This window comes from Manis javanica, chromosome 9, assembly GCF_040802235.1.
Source record: "Manis javanica isolate MJ-LG chromosome 9, MJ_LKY, whole genome shotgun sequence".
Taxonomy (NCBI): domain Eukaryota; kingdom Metazoa; phylum Chordata; class Mammalia; order Pholidota; family Manidae; genus Manis; species Manis javanica.
Window position 1 is genome coordinate 104,335,323 of NC_133164.1, and position 23,900 is coordinate 104,359,222.

General features: G+C 36.7%; 1 protein-coding gene across 3 annotated transcripts in view; it reads left to right on the forward strand.

Moving 5' to 3' along the window:
• ME2 (malic enzyme 2) overlaps positions 1–23,900 on the forward strand; it is a 58,048-nt gene that overhangs the window by 10,105 nt on the left and 24,043 nt on the right. For all 3 annotated transcript variants that reach the window (XM_073213077.1, XM_037016578.2, XM_037016586.2), the window contains exons 2-10: positions 2,433–2,552; positions 12,023–12,156; positions 15,899–16,048; positions 18,129–18,204; positions 19,286–19,447; positions 19,757–19,860; positions 21,477–21,586; positions 21,687–21,784; positions 22,080–22,193. In XM_073213077.1, coding sequence (XP_073069178.1) covers positions 2,445–2,552; positions 12,023–12,156; positions 15,899–16,048; positions 18,129–18,204; positions 19,286–19,447; positions 19,757–19,860; positions 21,477–21,586; positions 21,687–21,784; positions 22,080–22,193 — 1,056 coding nt within the window. In that variant the 5' untranslated portion in view covers positions 2,433–2,444. The remainder of the gene's footprint in view (positions 1–2,432; positions 2,553–12,022; positions 12,157–15,898; positions 16,049–18,128; positions 18,205–19,285; positions 19,448–19,756; positions 19,861–21,476; positions 21,587–21,686; positions 21,785–22,079; positions 22,194–23,900) is intronic.

A 23,900-nucleotide genomic window follows, 5' to 3' on the forward strand; every position in this document is an offset into this window, starting at 1 on the left:
TTTCTTTTTTAAAATCTATACTTAGTCATTGGTCTCCTACCGTTTCTGTGAGTTTATTTTCACTGATGAAAAATATTTAGGCTTAAGAACATTTCGCTCTTCAAAAGTCCCTTCAGCATACCCTGTGGAATTAGTCTAATGGTTGTGAATTCTTTTAACTTTATCTGGGAAACTTTTAATCTCTCCTTCAATTCTGAGTGATAACCTTGCTGGGTAGAGAATTCTTGGTTGAAAGGTCTTCTGTTTCAATACATTAAATATTTCATGCCACTCCCTTCTGGCCTCTAAGTTTCTGCTAATAAATCTGCTGATAGCCTTATGTGGTTTCCTTTATAGGTAACTGTCTTCCTCATTCTTGCTGCTTTCAGTATTCTCTCTCTATCTTTAATATTTGCTATTTTAATTACTATATGTCTTGGCATTATCTTCCTGGGGTTCCTTTTGTTAGGGACTGTCTGTGCTTCCAGGAAGTGGCTGTCTATTTCCTTACCCAACCTAGGGAAGTTTTCAGCAATTATTTCTTCAAAGAGACTTTTTCTACTTATTTTTCTCTCTCTTCTCCTTCTGGTACACCTATTATGTGAATATTGTTTTGATTGGAATTGTCACACAGCTCTTTTAGCACCCCCTCATTTTTAGAGATTATTGTTTCTCTTGATTCCTTAACTTCATTGTTGTCCTCTTCTCTAATTCCATCTCATTGATTGTGTCCTCTATTTGCAGCAATCTATTATTCATTCTCTTGCATTTTTCATTTGAGTTAATATATTCTTCAGCTCTGAGTGGCTCGTTTTCAAATTTTCTGACTCTTCGTTGAAGTTCTCACTGAGATCATCAATTCTTTTCTGCATGTCTGAGGATATGTTTGTTGCGTTGGAATCTTTTTCAAGAAGATTGGTGATCTCTGTTTCATTTAGCCCTCTTTCTGATGTCTTATCCTGTTCTGTTTGGAACATATTTCTCTGCCTCCTCATTTTGTTGTGTTTCTGTGTTTCTTCCTTTGTGTTAGATCCACAATGCTTCCTGGTCTAGAATGTAATGGCTTCATGAAGTGGGTGTCCTGTATTGCCCAGAAGCTAAAGACCTTGCTCACCAGTGTCTGGTTCTCCTTTGCAGTGGAGCTGCAGTTGCTCTTGGTGGGCAGTGACTGGTCAGTCAACAGTGGCTGACAGCTCCCTCTGTGCCCCTTGTGAGCGCTGTGGAGGTTCTGCAATGAATGTTGTGGGCAGGGCTTCCATCTGCCTGCAGGGCAGCAATGGCGGCAGGGCTGAGCCCCCAGTGAGGAAGAAGGAGCTTTTGGAACTGGCCCCTGCCGGCACCTTTGCAGTTGGGCTGAGAGAGGGCCAGGAAAACTGGGAAGGCCTCCCTCTTCCTACCAGGCAGCAAAGTCTTACCACTACTGGGCAAAGTGAGCAGGTGGGCAGCCTGTGCAGGGAAACACCTTGGGGCTGAGCCATCAGCAAAGGGGATGGAATATTTGGGCCTGACTCCTGCAAGCACCTGACCACTTGGTCTGAGGGAGGGCTGAGGAAGCATCATCCATCTGCCCTTTCTCCTCCCTCCAACCACTCCTCTAACACTCTTCCCATTGCTGGTAAATTGTTCAAACTGCCACCTCTGTGTTGAGTCTCAGCAGGACCAACAAGTGCCTGTCCTCCACAAGTGACAGGAGTCTGAGCCTCTCCAAGTACTCCAGCTCTCTGTGGTGTCCAGCCCTGTTAATCACCAAAGCCCAGTACAATGTGGATTCATGTTCCCAGAGCAGATCCAGGGCCAGGTGTGCAGGATTCCTGAGTGCTTATCCCCTCCCCACTCCATTTCTCTTCCTTCTGCTTATGGACTGGGGAAGGGCTTGGGTCCTGCTCGATCACAGTTCTGCCACTTTACCCTTCTCTGTGTGGTCTTCTCATCTTCACCAGGTGTAGATGGTCTGTTCTGCAGTCTTGAGGTTGTTTTCAGGGTTAGTTGTATTTTCTGTAGCTGGTACCTTGGTTTGTGTGTAGGAGGAGGTTTCCACCTTGCCTTCCTACTCCATCTTTTCCTAAGCTCCCCCCTAAGAAGCCTAGATGTCACTTTGTTTCTTAACCTCTCAATTTCTTTCATAAGTAGGAGATACATACCTTGGCACACTTGTGTGAATAGAAAAAAGGTAAATGTTTAGCACACTAGAGTTAGTAATACATAAAGAGTAGCAGTGATTATTATCCAAGGACTCAGGAGTGTTGTCAGGAAAAGTCTTGGCCTCCATCTTATTGCTACTCTTACAACCTTACCTTATTTGCTCATTACAGCCTGTAGAAGCATAAATGTATTTTGAAAAAGCCTTTTCATGTTTGGAAAGTTGAGCTTTCTAAATCTGCTTTAGAAAACTGATACCTGATGTACATACAGTAGTGTAATATGTGTCTCATCAGTGCTTTTGTTTATCCCAGGTGAAAGAAAAGATGTTGTCCCGGTTAAGAATAGCTGCCACTCCCTGTACACTGGTATGTCGTTATCTGCACACAAAAGAGAAGGGCAAGCCACTTATGTTAAACCCAAGAACAAATAAGGTTAGTAAAATTAAAACTAACACATTTTTTTTCTTTCTGGTAAGTATTTGATACATATTTGAACTGTTAAAAATATTAAATTTTTGTATTTTGTAGCTTTACACTAAAACTATTCAGAAATATTTGCTTTTTCTGCATGAACTTTTCAGTTTTCTGTACAGGGCAAGAATTATGGCTTCTTTATATCTGCCAAATTTCACCCCTCACAGCTTCTGTCACCAGAAAAGGATTGACTTTATTTCCTACTTCTAGCTCAAAAAAAATTCCTCAGAATAGCCGGCCGGGTAGAACTTTTGGCCAGATGTGGAATATTTAGATTTACCTAGCTCACATCAGGTACTCATCCTCCAATCAGATGAGCCCTTGGAAGATGGGATCAAAATTGTGAAATAAAATTTTATCTAACCTCCACCCCATCTTCACCCAGCTTTTGGACACACATCATTGCACACAAATGATTTTTCCCATTAAGCATACTATTGCTTCAAAGGAGAGAGACCTCTGACCCTTTTTACACTGTTATGTGCAGAAGTGATGGGCAAAATTAAAAACTAGTCTTGCCTTTATTCTTTATGCACACTTTATTACTTATGCATAGTGGGCCGATCCCTGACTCTTTTTTAGTGGCAATGTTAAATAGTAAGTAAGCATAATTCTGGAAAGATTTCTTACAAGAAGCTTGTGAGATGATACATTGGGTTTATTATAATATGTGCAATTTATCTTTTGAGAAAGGTGCATTCAGATTACGGTATGATACATTTTAAAACAACAGTCATCACAGATTTATCATTCCCATTTGTTTCCCATTATGAGTGGGAAATAATTGTATAGTATGATATGTTTTGAGGAGTTTCAGGACTATGAAGGGAAATTTGACCAAGGATCACAAAGAAAGCCTCATCTTGTTGATTTGTGGTACCTATCACCTAAAGAGCATTCAGCAGGCAGTTAGTGAATTAAATGAAGCTTAATGAAGGATATTCGAATCCTCTCTTGTTTTTGCCTCACCTCCCCAAATCTTGCTTGCTCTTTAAGATGCAACCCATTCAAAATCCAGTTCTTGGATATAGCCTTTTCATACCACCATAGACTGGGATAATTGCTCTCTTCTCTGAAACCCTGAAGCAGTTTAATCTTCCTGTTCATATGGCAAATAATATGTGTGGCTCTGTACTCCTTTTCATGTCTTAAGCTGTCATTGAAATCACTGATAGTATTTACATTTCATGAATTATATGATTAACTATTTCAGGTTCCTTTTGGGCAGGGATCATTCAAATTTCTTTGTTTCTTATACAATGCCACAGGTTTAGTAAACATTTGTTAAATGTTAGTTTTATATTTATCCTCATAGAAACTGCTTAAAATCTATCTTGGAGGGGGTCTCAAGAAATTTATAAAATATGTTAAGTGGCAAATTAATATTAAGGAGAAGGATAAGCTAAAATGCATTACAGTATTTCCGTAAAGAAAATAAATTCTAATGCTTTGGTCTTCTGGAATCTCTAAGGTTGGATAGCATCTGTATACCTCATTGAAGGACCACTTCTGGAAATCCCTTAAGCATCAGGAAGAGTTTTTCTGTCATGTTTGTTTAAGGAGGAATATAGAGTAGTGACTCCCAACTTGAGAGTCGTGAACTCCTTGGGGACTTACCATGTAAAGAAATCAGGTTGTGCTTTAGACATTATAGACTAACAATTTTTTGCATATTTATAAATACTGTTTTAAATGTATGTTGCTGCCATAATTCATAAAAGTGATTAAAGGTAGTACTAAAATATTAATCTTTAATTGTATGTCTGTTATCACTATTGAAGTTGTATACCTGTTGTTATATCTGTAAAACTTTTATATTGCAGTAAACATAATGCACAATTTATCGTTCTAACCATTTATTTATTTTTGCAATAAAAGAACATAATCTTGGAACATAAAGACCATCCTAAACATGCATCAAATATAGGAACCCGTAAAGAAAAAGATTATTAAAATGTCTTGGTAACAATTCAATGCCTCTGTACAGGGTAAATGATCACAAATTAAAAGACAACAAAGAAAGGAGAAAAAAAATTGTAAAATATAAAACAAAGGGCTTAGATGTAAAATATTAAAAGTTTCTACAAATCCATTTTTTTATTGAAGTATAGTTGATATACAATTTTATATTGGTTTCAAGTATACAGTACAGTGGTTTCAACAGTTACCCATTATTAAATCCTCACCCCCACTAGTGTATTTACTATCTATTAACATCTGAAAGATGTTACAGAACCATTGACTATATTCTCTATGCTGAATTTCCATCTACCTGACCAACTTATATTATGATTGAGATTTTTAATGCCCCTTACCCCCTTACCCACCCACCTCAACCCCTCCCCCACAGTAACTACCAGTCACTTCTCAGTGCCTCTGACTCTACTGCTGTTTTGTTCATTTTATTTTGTTTTGTTTTTAGATTCCACAAATAAGTGAAATCCTATGGTATTTGTCTTTCTCCACCTGGCTTATTTCACTTAGCATACTACCCTCTAGGTCCATCCATGTTGTCTCAAATGAAAGGATTTCTTTCTCTTTTATGGCTTAATAATCCATCATGTAAAGGTACCATTTCTTCTTTATCCATTCATCTATTGATGAACACTTTGGTTGCTTCCATATCTTGGCTATTGTAAATAATGTGGTGATAAACATAGGAGTGCATATGTCTTTTTGAATCCGGGAATTTGTTTTCTTCTGGTAAATTCCTAGAAGTGGAGTTACTGGAACAAATGGTATTTCTATTTTTAGTGTTTTGAAGAACCGGCCTACAGCTTTCCAGAGTGGCCATGCCAATTTACATTCCCACCAGCAGTGTAAGAGGGCTCCCTTTTCTCCACGTCCTTACCAACACTTGTTATTTCTTGTCTTTTGGATGTTGGCCATCCTAACTTATGTGAGGTGATATGTCATTGTGGTTTTGATTTGTATTTCCCCAGTAAGTGATGTGGAGCATCTTTTCATGTGCCTGTTGGCCCTCTGTATTTCTTCTTTGGAAAAATGTTCAGGTCCTCTGCCCATTTTTTGTTAGGATTGTTTGTTTTTTGGGATATTGAGGAACATATGAGTTCTTTATATATTTTGGATATTAACCCCTTATTAGATAAATCATTCACAAATATATTCTCCATACTGTGTGGGATGGTGATGGTAGTTTTGTTGTTGTTGATGGTGTTCTTTGCTGTACAGAAGCTTTTAGTTTGATATAGTCCCACTTGTTCATTTTTTATTTTGTTTCCCTTGCCCTGGGAGACGTGTCCAGAAAAAAAATTGCTCATGCTTCTGTTCAAGAAATTTTTGCTTGTTTCCCTCTAAGAGTTTTATGGTTTCATGTCTTAAATTTAGGTCTTTAATCCATTTTTAGTTTAGTTTTGTGTTTGGGGTCAGATGGTAATCTAGTCTCATTCTCTTGCATGTAGTTGTCCAGTTTTCCCAACACCACTTATTGAAGAGACTGTCTTTACCCAATTGTATATTCAGGGCTCCTTTATAATATATTAATTGGCCATATATGTGTGGGCTCATATCTGGACTTGCTATTCTATTGATTTGTGGGTCTGTTCTTGAGTTTTGATTACTATAGTTTGTAGTAGCACTTGAAGTCAGTAAACATAATAAATACCCCCAGCTTTGTTCTTCTTTCTCAAGATTGCTTTGGCTATTTGGGGTCTTTTGTGGTTCCATATGATCTTTAGGATTATTTGCTCTAGTTCATTTAAAAATGCTGTTGGTATTTTGATAGAGATTGCATTTAATCTGTAAATTGCTTTGGGCAGGATGACCCTTTTGACAATATTAATTCTTCCTATCTATGAGTATGGGGTAGATTTCCATTTATTTGTGTCTTTAATTTCTCTCATGAGTGTCCTGTAGCTTTCAGAGTATAAGTCTTTCACCTCCTTGGTTAGGTTTATTCCTAGGTATTTTATTCTTTTTGAAGCAGTTGTAAATGGAATTGTTTTCCTGATTAATGAACTTTCTGCTAGTTCATTGTTAGTATATAGGAATGCAACAGATTTCTGTATATTAATTTTGTATCCTGCAACTTTGCTAAATTCAGATTATTAATTCTAGTAGTTTCGGAGTGGATTCCTCAGGGTTTTTTATGTCCAAGATCATGTCATCTGTAAACAGTGACAGTTTAACTTGTTCCTTCCTTGTTGATCTGGATGCCTTTTTATTTCTTTGTGTTGTCTGATTGCCATGGCTAGGACCTCCAGTACTATGCTGAATTAAAGTGGTGAGAGTGGACATCCTTGTCTTGTTCCCAATCTTAAAGGAAAAACTTTCAGCTTTTCACCAACTCAGTATGATGTTAGCTGTGGGTTTGTCACATATGGCCTTTATTATGTTGAGGTATGTTCCCTCTATACCCATTTTGTTGAGAGTCTTTATCATGATTGCATGTTGAATTTTGTCAAATGCTTTTTCAGCACAACTTTAACCATTTGAAAGTGTATAATTCATTGATACTCAGTATATTCAGTGTTGTGCATCTACCACCGTTGTGTAGTTCTAGAACCTCTCATTGCCCAGAATGGAGGCCCAGTACCCAGTAAGCAGTCACTTCCCTATCCTCTTCCCTTTCTCAGCCCCTGACAACCACTAATCAATTTTTTTGTTCCTATGGATTTACCTGTTCTGGTATAAATATGAAATTCTTAATGAAAAGTTTTTAACATTCTTATTCTTGAAAGAATTGAACATCATTATGCTAGATCATGAGCATTAGATACTAATTTGCACTCTGCCATTTACCAGCCATGAAACTTCCATACATAATTTAACTAGACCTCAGTTTTCTCACTTAAATAATTTAGGTAATATGCCATATTGAAACATTCAAAGGGCTGTACAAGTTTAAAGTTGGATCTCCTTTTCTCCTCACATTCATTTAACTAACTTTTTAAATAACTTCTTGAAGCTCAACTCTACATACTTTCCCCTAAGAAGTTTTCACTTCCTAATTTGTTATCTGGAGCTCTGGTTTTATAGTTCTTAGTTCTACAGTGGTTTTATTTTTATTTTAAATTTCCCTGGCTAGTTCTGTAATTAGTTAACTAATTCAAACGTTTTTGTGATCCTTATTATTTATACAAATAATGCTATGATGAGTAAAAGTAAAAATATCACATTCCTACCTCCCCAATATATCTATTTTAATTTTACCACGATCCCCTTAGCAGCGTATCTACTTTTAAGGTTGTAATATACAATTTTCATATGCCATTTTACCATTGAGAAAAGTATATTCTAAATAATCTTAATGATGCTTCATAAGCCTTATGATATATGGCTGCATAGTAATTTAGTAGGTAGATTTGAAATCACAGAGACTGAGAGTCCCAGCTTGACCCCTTAATGACTGTGTAATCTTCAAAATAAAATTTTCCTTATAATTTCTTCTTTGACCAGTTGGTTCTTTAGGATTGTGTTGTTTAATATCCAAATACTTGTAAATTCCCCAAATTTCCTTTTACAATTGATTTCTCGTCTCATTGTATTATGGTTGGAGATCATACTTGAGATGATTTAAATCCTTTTAATTGTATTGAGACTTGTTTTATGGCCTAATATGTGCTCTTCACTGGAGAATATTCCATGTGTATTTGAGAAGCATGATATCCTTCTGCTTTTGAGTGTTGTGCTCTGTAGGTGTCTGTTAGGTTTAGTTGCTAAATGATGTTGTTCAAGTCTTAATTTCCATGTGGACTTTTTAGTCTGGTTGTTTTCTCCATTATTCAACATGTGATATTGAAGTATCTAACTTGATGAGTTGTCTTTTTCCCTTGAGTTTGGTCAGTTTTGCTTCATGTGTTCTGGGTCTCTTTTGTTAGATGTATACAGGTATCTATGTTTATACTTAATACAATGTCTTCTTAACCTGTTACCCTTTCATTATTATAAAATGTCCTTTCTAGTAACAGTGTTTGTTTTAAAGTCTGTTTTTATTTTTTGTTAACTAATACAGCCACTCCAGTTCTTTTTTGATTACTTTTACATGGCGTATCTTTTTCCATCCTTTTACTTTCCACCTTTTTGTGTCTTTGAATCAAAGAATCTTTTATAGACAGCATATAATTGTATCATGTCATTTTTTTCATCCTATCAATCCCTGCCTTTTAACTGTAGAGTTTAATCCATTTTATGATAAGATACAATTTGAGTCTGCAGTTTTGCTGTTTTCTAGACGTCTTGTGCCTTTTTTGTGCCTCTACTCCTCCATTGTTCACTTCCTTTGTATTAAGTATTTTCTAGTACACCATTTTAATTGCCTTGTTATTTCTTTTACTGCCTGTTTCTGAGTTACGTGCTTAGTGGCTTTCCCTGGGAATTACAAATGCCATCTTTATAACAATGCAGTTCAGATTGATAGCAACTTAATTTCAATAGTACCCAAAAGCTTTTCTGTATGTCTCTATCCCTGCTTTTGTCCTGCTTTATCACACAAATTACATGTTTATACATTATGTGACCATTAGCAGATTTATAATTATTGTTTTATGTGTTTGTCTTTTAAATCAAGCAGGAAAAAAACTACAAACAAAAAGTACATTTATATTGCCTTATTTCTTCCTATGTAGTTATTTTACCCATGGTTTTATTTCTTTGTGTAGATTTGAGTTACTGTGTAGTGTCTTTCCATTTCAGCCTTAAGGACTCCCCTTTGGTATTTCTGTGGGACAGGTTTACGAGCAATGAATTCTCTGTTTTTGTTTATTTGGAAATGTTTTAATTTCTCCTTCATTTTTGAAGGATAGTTTTTCAAGATTTAGAAATTCTTGATTGACAGGGTTTTTTTCCTTTTAGCACTTGGAATATGTCATCCCACTGCCTTATGCGCTCCATGGTTTCTTATAAGAAATTAGCTGTTAATCTTTTTGAGAGTTCCCCTGTACATGAACTCTGCTTTTGAATTTCTCCTTTTGTCTATGGCTTCCCACAGTTTGAATGTGGTATATCTTGGTGTGGCTCTCTTTGAGTTTTTCCTAATTGGAGCTGTTGAGCTTCTAGAATATGTGAGTAAATGTTTGAGAAGTTTTTTGGCAATTATTTCTTCAAATATTCTTCTGTCCTTTCTGTCCTGTCCTTGCTTTCTGGAACTGCTGTTATGCCTATCTTGGCACTCCTGGTGGTGTCCCACAGGTCTCTGGGGCTCTCATTATATTCATTGTTTTTCTTTCTCTTTCACAGACTGTATAATCTCTGTTGATCTATCTTTAGGTTTGCTGGTCCTTTCTTCCACCTGCTGAAATCCGCTGTTGAGCCCCTCTAGTGAATTTTTATTTCAGTTATTGTACTTTCGACCTCAGAATTTATCTTTGGTTCTTTCTCACAGTTTCTATCTCCTTATTAATATTCTGTAATTAGTAGGATATCTCTTACTTTATGTTAGTTCTTTATATATGGTGTCCTTTAGTTCTTTGAATATATTTAAAGTAACTAATTTGAAATCTTTGTTTAGTAAGTATGATGTTTGAGCTTCCTCAGGAACAGTTTCCATTAACTGCTGTTTTTCCTGTTTTTGAGCCATAGTTAATCTTTCTACTTGCCTCATAAATGTTGTTGCTAACTGAACATTTTAAATAATACAGATGCTCTGGAAATTAGATGCTCCCCCCAGGGATTGTTGCTGTTGTTTATTTAGGATATTTATGAACTAATTTTTTTTTAATGAGGTATAATTGAACTAATTATTTAGTCTTTATTCTTGTTATATATGCTCAGCAAAGTCTGTGCTTTGTTAGCTTAGTGTTCTGCTAATGATTAGACAGGGACTTAAATACTTAGAACCAGTATTTCCCCCACTCTCTGCCAAGAGGTTCTCTGTATGTACTGGGGCATGCTTTCATACTCAGCAAAGCAGTTTACAACTACACATCAGCCTTCATTTCCTGCTTACACAGAGCCTCATGTTAGCCAAAGGTGAGAGCTTAGGGCCTTCTCAAGTCTTTCCTGGACTTGCCTATAGCTTCTAGATTCTCAGGAATATTCTTTTTCAGTGCATAGCTCCCACCCCCATGGACATCAGGTTCCTCAATTTTTCCTTTTCAGCTTTTTGGTTTGCCTGTTGTTTGCTTCGGCTGTTATCCACTGCCTTAGGCAGCTGCCATGTTAAATAATTGCCTCATTATTTTCAGCAGGCTTTTCTGGGAGAAAGGCTTGTCTTTCACATTGGTAAGCTCCATGTCAGGTCAAATAAAGACAGCCTTGCAAGTGGGGACTTCCAGGGAGCCACCAGACAGATAAAATAATGACAGTTCCCTGGGTATGGGGCTTTAGAAGAATCTCCAGCCCTTTTTGCCCTCTCCAGTGACTGCCCAGCTCTGATTTCCAAAGTGATTGTTTCACTGATTGCTGTTTTCAAGGTTGCTGTGGAGCTGATAAAGGGAGAATAGGAATAAGCCAAGTTAAAATGCCATGAAGCTTGCTGTTCTTACCAAAATTCAGCTTTTTGTCTTGAATAAATGCCCCCTGATTACTGAAGCCTTTAGTTAGTTTTCAGAATTCTGAAAAAGTTGGTTCTGATCATTTGGCCAGTGTTCTTGTTGTGTTTATGGAGGAAAATATTTTTGGAAGTTCGAAACTCACATTTTCACTGATACCATTTGATTCAAATAATTTAACCCACAACTGAATACCAAATTGGAAAAAATTTTCTTAACGATATAGGTTAATTTTTTCTTTAATGTTATTTCTTGCTTCCCCTTCCTCTGCTCAGCCTTACTGCTTTCTAGCAGAGGTAGTCACTTTTAAAAGTTTAGTTTATGTTCTTTCAAACTGTATTCTGTTGATTATATTTCTAGTGTATGTATGCATGCATCTGTATATAATATGTACTTTATGGGGGTTTTCTAAACAAAATTAACAAGTGAGTGTGTTTTGATTTGCAACTTGCTTTTTTTCCCTCAACTTTGTGTCTGGGAGAACTTTCCATTTTACATACTTAGAGATATATGTTTAACTGTGTGATGTTTCATGATACTGGAAATACCATGGTTCCCTAACTGTTCCATAATTGATGGGCTTTTAGTTAGTTTGTAATAGCCAAGAAACTAGAAAGAGTGTCACAACCAACCTCTTTGTATGTGCCTCTTTATTCTGTGTATGAATTTCTCTAGGATGGCTATCTAGAAGTAGAATTGCTTTATTTTAGAATATGCACCTTAAAATACTGAAGAATACTTTAAAATTGTCTTCTAAGAAGCCTAAACCTGTTTACATTTCCAGCAATAGTATGTGAGAGTAACACTTTTATGACATCCTCACATTACTAGATAAGATCAATTTTATGAATTTTTGACAGTCTGGGCAAAAATGGTATCTTACTGATTTTTTAAAACATTTACATTTAAATCACATTTTCTAGGATAATACTATTGCTACCCCAGTAATAATAATATTTAATCCTTTTCTCCTTTTAGGGAATGGCATTTACATTGCAGGAGCGACAAATGCTTGGTCTTCAAGGACTTCTACCTCCTAAAATAGAGACACAAGATATTCAAGCCTTACGATTCCACAGAAACATAAAAAAAATGAATGGCCCTTTGGAAAAGTAAGTGTTGATTGTTGATTAGATATTTAGTGTTTTACGGATGTTCTGATCAGAAAAATTGGGAGTGTTATGGTTATTATGGAATGTGAAATATATAGTCTCACAGGAAGTTTGTATTTTACTCATTTAACTGTTATTTTTATGATTATGTTTTCTTCACTTCAGCGAGTGCTTCATGTGTGGTCACTGTTTAGAATTTAGCAGAAGTAAATTTTTTATGCTTAAAATCAGAGCATTTCAGGTTTGAATGAATGAAATGGCAGAAGTAAAGGCTGTTATCTAACTTACAACATTCTGTTCAACAGCCTGTATTGATCATCTGCTTTACGTGTAATACTATATTAGCCACTGAAATATATCATCCAATCCAAGAAACTTTGGGGAATAAAAAAGGAGTAACTGCAGCTGTCCCGGGCACACTAGAATGTATAGCCACCCCAGTAAAGCACCCCCCTGCCTCCTAGGGGCTCATCAATAGATTCTCACACTGCGACTGTCTCTGGACTCCATACTATAGTGTGTGGGACAGTGAGAACAAGGTACATGCAGAGTGTACTCTGAAAGCACGAAGAGTGGCTCCTTGCCCAACTTAAGGAATCAGTTAAAGTTTGCTGGAACCAAGTTTTAAATGATGTGTTATGGGCAGCAGGCAAAATGAGAAAGAAGGGCAAGGTATTCTGGGTACAGGGATCAGTCTGAATACAGGATTAAAAATATCTGTTGGGTTGGTTAAGTATAGGAGATAATGGGTGACTGGAGAGAATGGTTTCTTTGATTTGATGGGGCCAGAAAAACACTGCAATTGACTGAGAAATGAATGGGAGAGGAGGAAAAGCAGGCTCTTTCAAGAAGTTTAGGGAGGAGGAGGAAGAAAGATACTGAACAGTAAGTAAAGCAGGACTTGACTTTAAGGGGGCACATTTCAGGCAATAAGGAAATTTAATGTCTGCAGCTGTGAGGAATGAGCCCAGGAGAAAGGATACTGAGAGAACAGAATCACAGAGAAAGGAAAAGGGCATGGATCAAGTACAGAGGTAGACACTGGACTCGAACAAGAAAAAAGAACAGCTCATTCTTTGAGGCAAGAGCAAAGGTAAGTACAGGTATTAATAAAGATAAACTTTGCTGGTGATGGAAGATCTCCTCATACTTGATGACCTTGATTTTCCATGTGATGTAGAATATGAAGGTCTTAGCTAAGATTTAGAAGGGCCAAGGTTGAATAGAATTGGTGAAGAATGATAAGTGTTTGGAAGAGCCGTTTAGCCATAAGGTGAAGCTGAACAAGGACAAGCTAAAGGGGTAAGTGTGGGCCCAGAAGGCTTAGTGGCATCATCTTGTTCCTATTAATGCCATTCTGCCCAGCAATGTTATTTTTCTACAGAAAAGGTGAGTTGTAACATTAATTCAGGTTTGGGGTTTGTTGGACAGGCAAAGATGCTGCAAAAATTCATTCAGTTAATGTTCATTTAGGGCTGTTACATGCCAGACATGTTCAAAGCTCTGAAACTACAAAAATGAAGAGTTCTGCCCCTTGCCTTCAGGGAGTTCACTGGTGGAAAAGGTAGGCCCTGGAAGGAGGTGGCAGTGATGTAGTGTTCTTGAAGGGTGAGGTTGGTTCAGAGTGAGACACCTGAGCGTGGGATCCACAGTGGGGAAGGCGAGGAGCCAGAAGGGAGCTAATTGGATGGGAGGAAGTGAACTTATCGATCCCCTGAAGCACCAGGAAGCAACCGCATGTGTAGCCAAAGGGTAGAGGGTTCAGACTGGGGAGTGAAACACTGGCTTCAGGATTCCAGAGCTGGAACAACCCTAGGTGAGAACAGCAAGGCACTGCAAGGTGCTTGGAAGAGTGACCTGAGTGGAGCAAAGGTGAGCGTGATGACAGCGAGGAGGCTCAGGAATCACATGGCTTCCCTCTTTCATGCCTGATGGGTCATCTGCTCTTTCCTTAGCATTTCTGCTGTCTACCTCCCAAAGCTGTTCCATCTCAGGAGCCCAGTTGTTAGTTTTCTTCTTATAACTAAGGAGAAATCTCCTTCTCTTTTATTTCTATCTATACATACTAGTTCTGTGTGTGGTAGCTATATAGAAAATTTTATTCTTCTAAATGGAATCACTTGTCCTCATTTGTTCATTCATCAAATATTTGCACACACATTATATTCCATGTACTTTGCTAGTTCCTAGAAATACAGAGGTATTTAAGGCGAGAATCCCTAACCTATGATATCATCTACACTGGAGGGAAGGCAGAAAGTCAAGAGGTGGAGTGAGAATTACAGAAGAGGGAGCAGGGTGTCATGGGACCTGAAAACAGGGAACTCTAACGTGTGTGTCTGTGTGGTGGGGGAGGAGAGCAGGCAGAAGAGGACCCGGGGACCGTGCCACCTGAGCTGCATTGAGAGAGCATGGATATTGGACTGTGCCTGAATAGAGGGGGTTCCAGACAGAGGGTATGTCATGTACCAACACCAAGTTAGAGTTGTGGTGCATTTAAGGAGCTGAAGTAAGTTCAGTATGAAGGTAAAGCTGGAGTGTAGGCAGAGGTCTAGCTTAAGTCTGTTTATCTGGTGTTAGGAAGCCATTTGGGATAGTAGAAATGATCAGTTATATTTTTAAGGGAAGAAGAGATGGAGCAGGGGAGCAACATAGTGTGTATAAGGCTGAGTCAGGAAGTTCATGAGGTGGCCCAGGTGAGCAATGAGGGTGGCCTGGATGGGGGTGGGGGAAGGAAATAGATGGATTCAAATAGAAGTAAGGTACTTAGCAGGTAGACTCTGTAGGACTTGTCAAGTCATTAGATTGGGGTAGGGTTGGGTGGGAGAGAGGAAATCAAGAATGGGATCTGCAGTTTGTCAGGTGATAATAGGAGGAGAAGCAAGTTTGGATGAAAACTGCTGAGTCTGTCTTAGCCATATTTAATTCAAGGTGTTTACTGGTTTTTCAAGCTAACATTTCTCTGTTTTCTCAACTTTATTCTTTAAAAGCCATTACTTGTGTATATGAATTGACCATTGCCTTTGTGCGACATCTGTGTTCTTTTATTTTGCCTCCATTTTTATGTTGGTCACCTTGAAGATAACAGTTGACTTGAACAGCATGGATTTGAACTATGCAGGTCCACTGTTATACAGATGTTTTTCAATAAATATAGTGGAAAATTTTTTGGACACTTGCAATAATTTGAAAAAATTTTTTCTCTAGCTTATTTTATTGTAAAAATACTGTGTATAATACATATAAAATATAGAAAGTATGGGTTAATCAAATGTTTATGTTATAAGGCTTCTTGTCAACAGTAGGCTATTAATAGTTAAGTGTTTGGGAAGTCAAAAGTTATTCGTGGATTTTCAGCTGCACACCGGCTGATGCCTCTAACCTCCTGTCAGTTTGTTCAAGAGCCAGCTCTAGTTCCTTCAGGGTGGGGTGGGGAGCTTCCTGGTAATGCTTCCAGTGCCTGGCACAGAGCCTGACTTACAGTAAGGGCTCACTCAATGAATGTTAGCTGTTTTTTGTTTTATTTGCTTTATCATTATCATCTACCATTTAAGTACATTTTCATTTCTGTTACGTTTTAGTCTTGGGTGTTAAATAATAATACAGGGTTTTGTTTTCTGGCAGGGTTGAGGGGAAGGGGGGTTTGCCCTAAATATTAGATGTTTAGATTTAACTTTCAAATGCCAAAACTTTGAACATAATGCTGGCTGATTTAGACATTATTCACTGTGCTTAATTTCAGATACATCTATATAATGGGAATACAAGAAAGAAATGAGAAATTGTTTTATAGAATCCTACAAGATGACATCGAAAGTCTGATGCCAATTGTATATACACCAACAGTTGGTCTTGCCTGCTCCCAATATGGACATATCTTTAGACGACCTAAGTAAGGCTTATTTTTAAAAATGTATTTGTAAAAGAGTATTGTGTAGGAAAAATAGCACTGTGTAACACCTGTTACATTTCTATTTTATGTGTTGCAGTCTTACCTTAACCACATTTGCCCCCTCACGAAAGCTTAATCTGGATAAAAAGGGGTTAGTAAAAATCCAACATGTTAATATCTTTCATTTTTATAGAAATAATATTATTCATTCCTTATCTTATTAGAGGAATTGTGCATTTGTGTACCCAAGAAAAGGTACTCTTAATTCTCGTGGCAGATTCTCCAGAATTACTGTTAAAGTTTTTGACAATCTGACCAAAACTAATAGATTGATTCTCATTTTCTGTCCACTTCAATTTCTCTTCTTTTTTCTTTTTTATGAACTTCCACAAATTTTAATTTCAAATATTTCTAGCACTGCCATATTTTAAGTGGAAAGAGTAATGAAATGGGCACTGACTTAAGTCCTCGAGTGAGTGATTTTATCCCTGTGAATCTGTTTTCTCATAAGATAAGGCTACCTGGACCAATCAAAGAGCACTGAGAAGGTCAGATGAGGAAACTGATGTGACAGACTTTGTAAATTTATAAACATTATGTAAATGCTATTTTTACTTCGAGTTTTCTTGTCTTGTTCTTGTAAACTATTATCATTTTCGTCAATCCTTATATGTCTTTTCCATGTCCTGCTTACATATTGAAACGGATATAGAAATTCAAACAACATGTAATAGCATTATCTTCAACCTCCCCTCATCTGTGTAGCAGCTTTCAAACTTTAGTTTACATACTAAACACCTGTGGAATTTACTTAAAATATTGATCCCTGCCAACTTTGCTGTCCTTCCTATTCCCACGATTCTGATGAAAAAGATAAAGGTCTGGAGGTCTGGATTGTAATGAGCACCATCAGTGATGGGGTTGTGGGTGTTCCCTGGAGAAGACGCTTTGACAACACTGTTCTGTCCTGTGTGCTGCTATCAATTGGTGTGTCTTAAACATTTCTTATGTTTAGCCCAGCGGTTGCTCTCATATACTCATTCACTTGGAATAGTGGTTCTCAATCCCGATTAAAGGACAAAGAGAAACTTCAGAGTATACTGATGCCTGGGCTCCACGCCCAGAGATTCTGATTCAGTTAGTCTAGAGATGAGCCCAAGGGCTGGTGTTTCATTAAAGTTCCTGGTATGGTTCTGATGTGTACCCAGAGTTCAGAACTGACATGAAATGAAAAAGAACATGGCTTTTTGTTGAAGACAGATACTGTGTATCATTTATTCAGGGTCCCAGAAAAGCTTCTGGTTGGTGAATTGATCTGAGCTCTAGCAGGACAGTTACATCAGAATCTCTAGGGGTGGGACCCCGGCATTTTGAAAGCTCATCAGATAATTCTACAATGCTGCTGTGGTTGAGAAACTATTAAACTGATATGATCTAGGATAGTAAGGCCAAAGTAAAAATCAGTTTGAAGGCACTGGGGACCTGTTAGCCCTCACCTCTGCCTCACCTATTTTCTAGAACCTGTGTTTCTTTCCCCACCCCTCCTTCCCTTCCTCTTTCTTTTTAAAAAATCTGTATTAACTCTCTCAGTTGGATAACAATATACTGTGTGTTTAAAATAACTTTTCACTTTTTCCTAGTGCTTCAAGGATATCCTCTCTTATGTGAAATTACTATAGTTTACTTGTCTCCCTTCCTGTTCCTTCAGATTTCAAATTTTTAGTTTAAGTGAATGTTAACAGTTTACTTAGCCTTCTGCTCTCCTGCATCAGGGGTTGATTTGTATATTCCTTTCACTGGGGGTGTATTGAGTTATTTGAATGTGAGATGTAGATACATCTGTTCTTGGGTAAAACGATCACATCATTTAATAATCTTTGTTGCAGCCTATGTGAGCAATCAGTTAGAATTTGAAGTAGTTGAAAATGTTTGAAAATAAGCCAGTAGGCTTGGAATCTGCTTGGAAATTATACCATGTCTTGATGTTTTATTAAAATACCTAAATATTCCAATTATGAACAAAAACTTAGAAAAAACAAAAACTGTTATGAAATGCAAAGGTGTTTTTGTTCTATTGCAGGGGATTATTTATTTCAATCTCAGACAGAGGTCATGTTAGATCAATTGTGGATAACTGGCCAGAAAATCATGTTAAGGTACTAATTAGCACAACCTTCCTTTTCGCATTTTTTTTTCATTGTAAGTTATCTAAATTTCCAAGAACAGTTTTTCATTGTTGCTCTGATTTATTTTGCACTTATATACATGTAGATTTACTGTTCTGAGGAAATCATGGTAGTAATACTTACAAATGGGTTAGTGGTATAGAGTTTGACTCTGGGAAAGAAATGGGAGCTAGCACAGTGAGCCTCCTCATTATCAATACTGGTGTCTCCTGCCCTCTCTGTATTCCTTTTGTATTTCAGTTAATAATCAAGTAGAGAAAATACATTAAAATGCCATTAAAACTTTTATTCTGATGAGTGGTAAGAGGACCTATTATGTATGTTTTCTTTTAAATCTATGATAGATTTAGGTCCTTAAGCAAATATAAAACTCTTAGTCTCAATGTTACAAATATAAACCTTGGTCAATCTGGCTGTTTTTATAAAATCTAACAGCTTATTTAAGGTCTTTTAGTAGACTTTAGTGTTTATTACAGGCAGTAATCTTATTTGCCTTTATTACACATGTCTTCTAACCAAAATAGTATTTGATAATGATTAATTCTAATAATCTACAAGAAATTGGGTCAGATAGTTAAATTCTCTTTATCATCTTAAAAACCTTATAGGTAGGTATATTTTTTTAATTTTAAGTCTTTTTTTCTTTCACTATTGTTAAGGTTTTTCTTGTTTGGCCTAAGTTATTATATTGGGTAGCATGTTATTTTTTTCTAAACTCTTATTTTTCTTTTATATTTTGTCTCTATCAGACAAAATAGATTGCTTGCTTCTCCCCTGTTTAGTCATTGTGAAGATATTTAAGTTGATCCCCCAGTCAGAAGCAGTCCATCTAAACTAAAGATAAAGGGAAATCAAATCTAGTTAATTCACTTTTATACATCTAGATTCTAGAATTCCTATAATTCTAAGTGTGCTTCGTTGGTTTACTTTGAAAGTTAATCCCCAAAAAAATCTGTTTTTAAAAGTGAGAGTGAAAATATATGAAGAAAATCCTTTTTAAAATTGCTTTTCTGTTTGACAACTTTTAATTTCTTTTATTTTTGTAATTAAGGCTGTTGTGGTGACTGATGGAGAGAGAATTCTGGGTCTTGGCGATTTGGGTGTCTATGGAATGGGAATTCCAGTAGGAAAGCTTTGTTTGTACACAGCTTGTGCAGGAATACGGCCTGATCGATGCCTGCCTGTGTGTATTGATGTAGGAACTGATAATACAGTGAGTAAAATCACTTTCCCCCTTTGATCCTCCTCCTGTATTTTAAAAGATATATTTTATTACGTTCCCTTTTGAATATAATACAAAAAGGAACATTTTGTGTTTAGATGTTAGTCTTTGTCTTAAACTCCACTTTCAATATTTGTGTAAATAATAAATAGTAAAATAAGCCTATTGAAAGTTTCTTAAGGAAGGGCAATAAGGCTTAAAAGGCTATATTAGCGATTTTTTTATTCTGCAATTTTTGTTTTATAGAATGTATTTAAACTGTTTTGTTTAATTGGGTTTTACATTTGGTCTATTTTATAGGCACTCTTAAAAGATCCATTTTACATGGGCTTATATCAGAAAAGAGATCGATCACAGCGTTATGATGATCTGATTGATGAGTTTATGAAAGCCATTACTGACAGGTATTTTTTAGAAGTATGAGTGTATAAAAGCATCTTTTAAAAAAAAAGGAACCACAGTCTCATTTTGTTTGCTTTTCTCTCTTGTGAAGATAGGTAAGAGATTAGATTTTTGCCTGATTAGAGGTGCTGGGATGTGGTGATACCCTTTATATACTCTGCCTTGCTTTGCTGAGTTGTCTGACACCTTGAGGGAAGTCTGCATGAGTCAATCCTCAGATCCTGTCGAACTACCATTTAAATGCCTCAGAAATGTATCTCCTCTATTGCCACAGCCTTTCTGCAGAGGCTCATCTCCCTTCTGGATTCTTCTAAACCTTCCTCCAGTTTCTCTCCTCTGCATTTCACTTCCACCTTACCACCAGATTAGTCTTTTAAAGCATGTACTTACTATGTCATTCTTTTGGTTGAAATCAGTTGTTTCCTATTGTCATAGGATAAGGTCCAAACTCTTTACGATCTAGCCCTGCACTACCTTATGAATTACTGGGACTTAGAATACATGAAAAACTAATTCCTTTTCAAAGTTGACGTATCCAGAACTAAACTTTCCATCCTCCCAGAGATTGCCATCTTTCCTCTGCCCCTCACTTCCCTCCTTTGGACAATCAGCTAGTGTCTTCTTAGTCATCCTGGTTGCCTTGACATTTTAACATCTCTCCCCTTACTTCCCAGTTGGTCCTTGTCTCGATTCTTTTTGTTCATTCTAGTGTCTCATGATTATCCCTTTCACTTCTGGCAGCTTCTGCTTCAGATCTTCTTGTCCACATGTCATAGTCACCTCCTAGCTGCTTCTCCTGTCTTTCTCATCTCTCCCCACACCAGTATGTGCTACACATCATGCATAGGTTTATCCTTCCTAACGGAGTCGTACATGAACTCTTCCCTTTCTCAGAACAGAATAAAGTCCCCATTCCCTAATTTTGCATTCAAGGTTCTCCCTTATCTGGTCCCAGTATACTTTACCAATTTCTTCCTTATATAAACTCTAAACTATATAGCCAAACTTTTGAAAATCCAGGGTCACAAAAGCACACCTTTTCTTCCTACCTCTTTACTTTGTGTTCTTTCAGGACCCAGATAAAGTCCCGTTTCCTTTTCAAGCTTTCCCTTCCCCTAACTCACCAGGATCATTGATGTCTTTTTCTGAATGCCAGTGAACTTACATAGCAATTACTTTTTAACCTCTTTATTTAATATATGACTCTTCTGTGTTGCTGTTTCACTGCTACTGTAAGAGAATATGCATATCAAATACGTACTTTTTGAGACTTGGAGACAAAATCTTTCTTTTTAGGAAGCCATTTCATGCTTAAATATGCTGGGCACCCTCCTAGCCAATTGGCAAGATTTTATACAGATGAATATCCCATATCTAACATTCCCATTGTCAGAAATACAGGCCTTTGCCATGGTATACATTCATTTTAAGCACCCCATATGAACTTTTCTGAATGAGTAATACATTTCTACATTTTCACTATAGTCTTTCATAGTCTCTAATTGACAGATGTCCTTAAGTGAAATAACAATACATTATTTTAAAATGTGATTATAAGGAACATTGGGAAAGCTGTTTAATGATATTTTCCACACAATCATGGGTTTTGCTATTTTAGATATGGACAGAACACACTTATTCAGTTTGAAGACTTTGGAAATCATAATGCATTCAGATTCTTGAGAAAATACCGAGAAAAATATTGTACCTTCAATGATGATATTCAAGGTAAAGAAAAAAGCAAATCTTAGGGTTTTGATTCCTACTTTTAAAAATCTACTTTAATGTGCCCATGTTTTATTTTTTTTTAATCTTTATTTTCTTGTAGGAACAGCTGCAGTAGCTCTGGCTGGTCTTCTCGCAGCACAGAAAGTTATGGGTAAACTGATCTCAGAACACAAAATTTTATTTCTTGGAGCAGGAGAGGTAAGTTTTTGTAAACTTTTAGAACCTGAAACCAACACTGTCCTTTAGAATCGGAAAATGGGATATAATGAACTTGGTATTTTTGTTGAGATACAGGATATGAATTCAACCTCTCCATTGTAGTAATTTAAAATATGTTTAGAGAGAATATCACAAAGAATCAAACTTGTGTGATTTGTGAGGGAAGAATAAGCCAAATACTCTTCATAACATATAATCTTCATATGTATTGAAGTAATTCAAGCATTGTAACCTACTCTAATCTTTTCTATTTAATTTTTGTTACGTTGGACAGGCTGCTCTTGGAATTGCAAATCTTATAGTAATGGCTATGGTAGAAAATGGCCTCTCAGAAGAAGAGGCACAAAAGAAAATTTGGATGGTTGACAAGTTTGGTTTATTATTTAAGGTAAGGTACTTAAAACTTAGAGAAGCAAAAGAATGTTGCTATAATATTTTAGGTCTGAATTTTTAAATATTATAAAATCTTATATTTCACTAGACTATCCAAAGTGTATGAGTTGGGGACTCATTCTGTATATTCTTAACAGAAATCCTCCCATCTCAAACTTTTGTCTTTTATAAAAACGCTTTCTTCATATTCAAGTCACAATCTCTTATGTTGGTACCAGACTTGTTCTTTCTTGATTTGTGTCTTCTCATTCTTAAGGGATCACATAACCATACAATAGTATTGTACTTGACACTTCCAAAGTTAGGTTTTAATGGGAACTCAAAAGTTTCTAATTAAATTGTTAGCAAGACATCTGATATTTGAGCAGAAATTCTTTAACCCTTTAGAAATCATAATCCCCTGTAGCAATCTAATAGAAATCTATAGACCCATTCCCTAGGAAAGATACATATTCCTGAAGCCAATTCATGGGTAATAAAGAGCTGCTGACCCAGATTAATTTATATCTTTTGGACTTGCCTGCCTTCTTAGCATTGATTGCCATTTTTAGTAGTTTAAGAAATGCCTTGTATCTTGTACTGTGTAACACTGAAGTATAAGTAAATTGTTTTTTAGTTGAACTTCTCCAGTACACAATGCTGTTGTATTTTTACAGTATATGACACAGCAGTTACTTGTTACTGATTTCTTTGGAGCAAGCTTATCTCAGTTTGTTCCAGTTCTGAAATCTTAATTAATTAGTGTCAGTGTTCTATTAGTATGAGAAATTAGTGTGTGAATGAAGATTGAGTAAATGACACATAATTATAAATTATGATTAAAATGTAGTTTAAAATGTACCAGACATTGTGATAAAATTTTACATGTATTATTTCATTTAATCTTCTCAAAAATCTGCAAAATTATACAAATGTTGAAAATTGAAGTTTGAAAAGGTCAAGTGACTTTTCCAAGGTCATCCATCATCAGCTTATGAGTGATGGAGGTAAGATTCCCATCCAGGTAGCCTAACTGAAGTCTGTGTTCTGTTAACCATTTATCTGCACTGCCCCCCCAGTGAGCTATAACTGCTGTATTTGCTTTTATATAACATTCAAGGATTATAGGACATTGTACTTTTAGAAAACTATTGGGGGAATATGTTTTTACTGATACAAAATTAGTTTGGCATTTCTTTTTTTGTGATACTGGTTTTCACAAATGTTCTGTGATTTTTTATCTTATTTGTAACAAGTCAGATCTAGAATGAGTAAGGTATCGGTTAACACAGTTGAGAATCCCTGTTCATTGGCAAGTTCAGAGTAAACTTTTCTTTGAGGATGTGTAAATAGCTTGACCTATAGGTATCAGGCTTCCAGTCTCTCCTGGTGACCCACAACGCTGCCCTCCCATTTGAGATGTGGGATTTCCTGTTGAACCTGTTTGGAGAGCTGTGGTCCTCCTGGGGCAAGAGTAAGAAGCCGCTGTTCTGCAGGAGACTCACAGACTCCAAGAAGGGACTAGCGGTTACCAAAGGGAGGGATGTGGGAAGGTGGATAGGGAGGGAGGGAGAAAGGGATTGAGGGGTATTATGTTTAGTACACATGGTGTGGGGGGGGTCACGGGGAAGACAGTGTAGCACAGAGAAGGCATATAGTGGAACTGTGGCATCTTACTACACTGATGGACCATGAACTGCAATGGGATATGGGGGAGACTCGA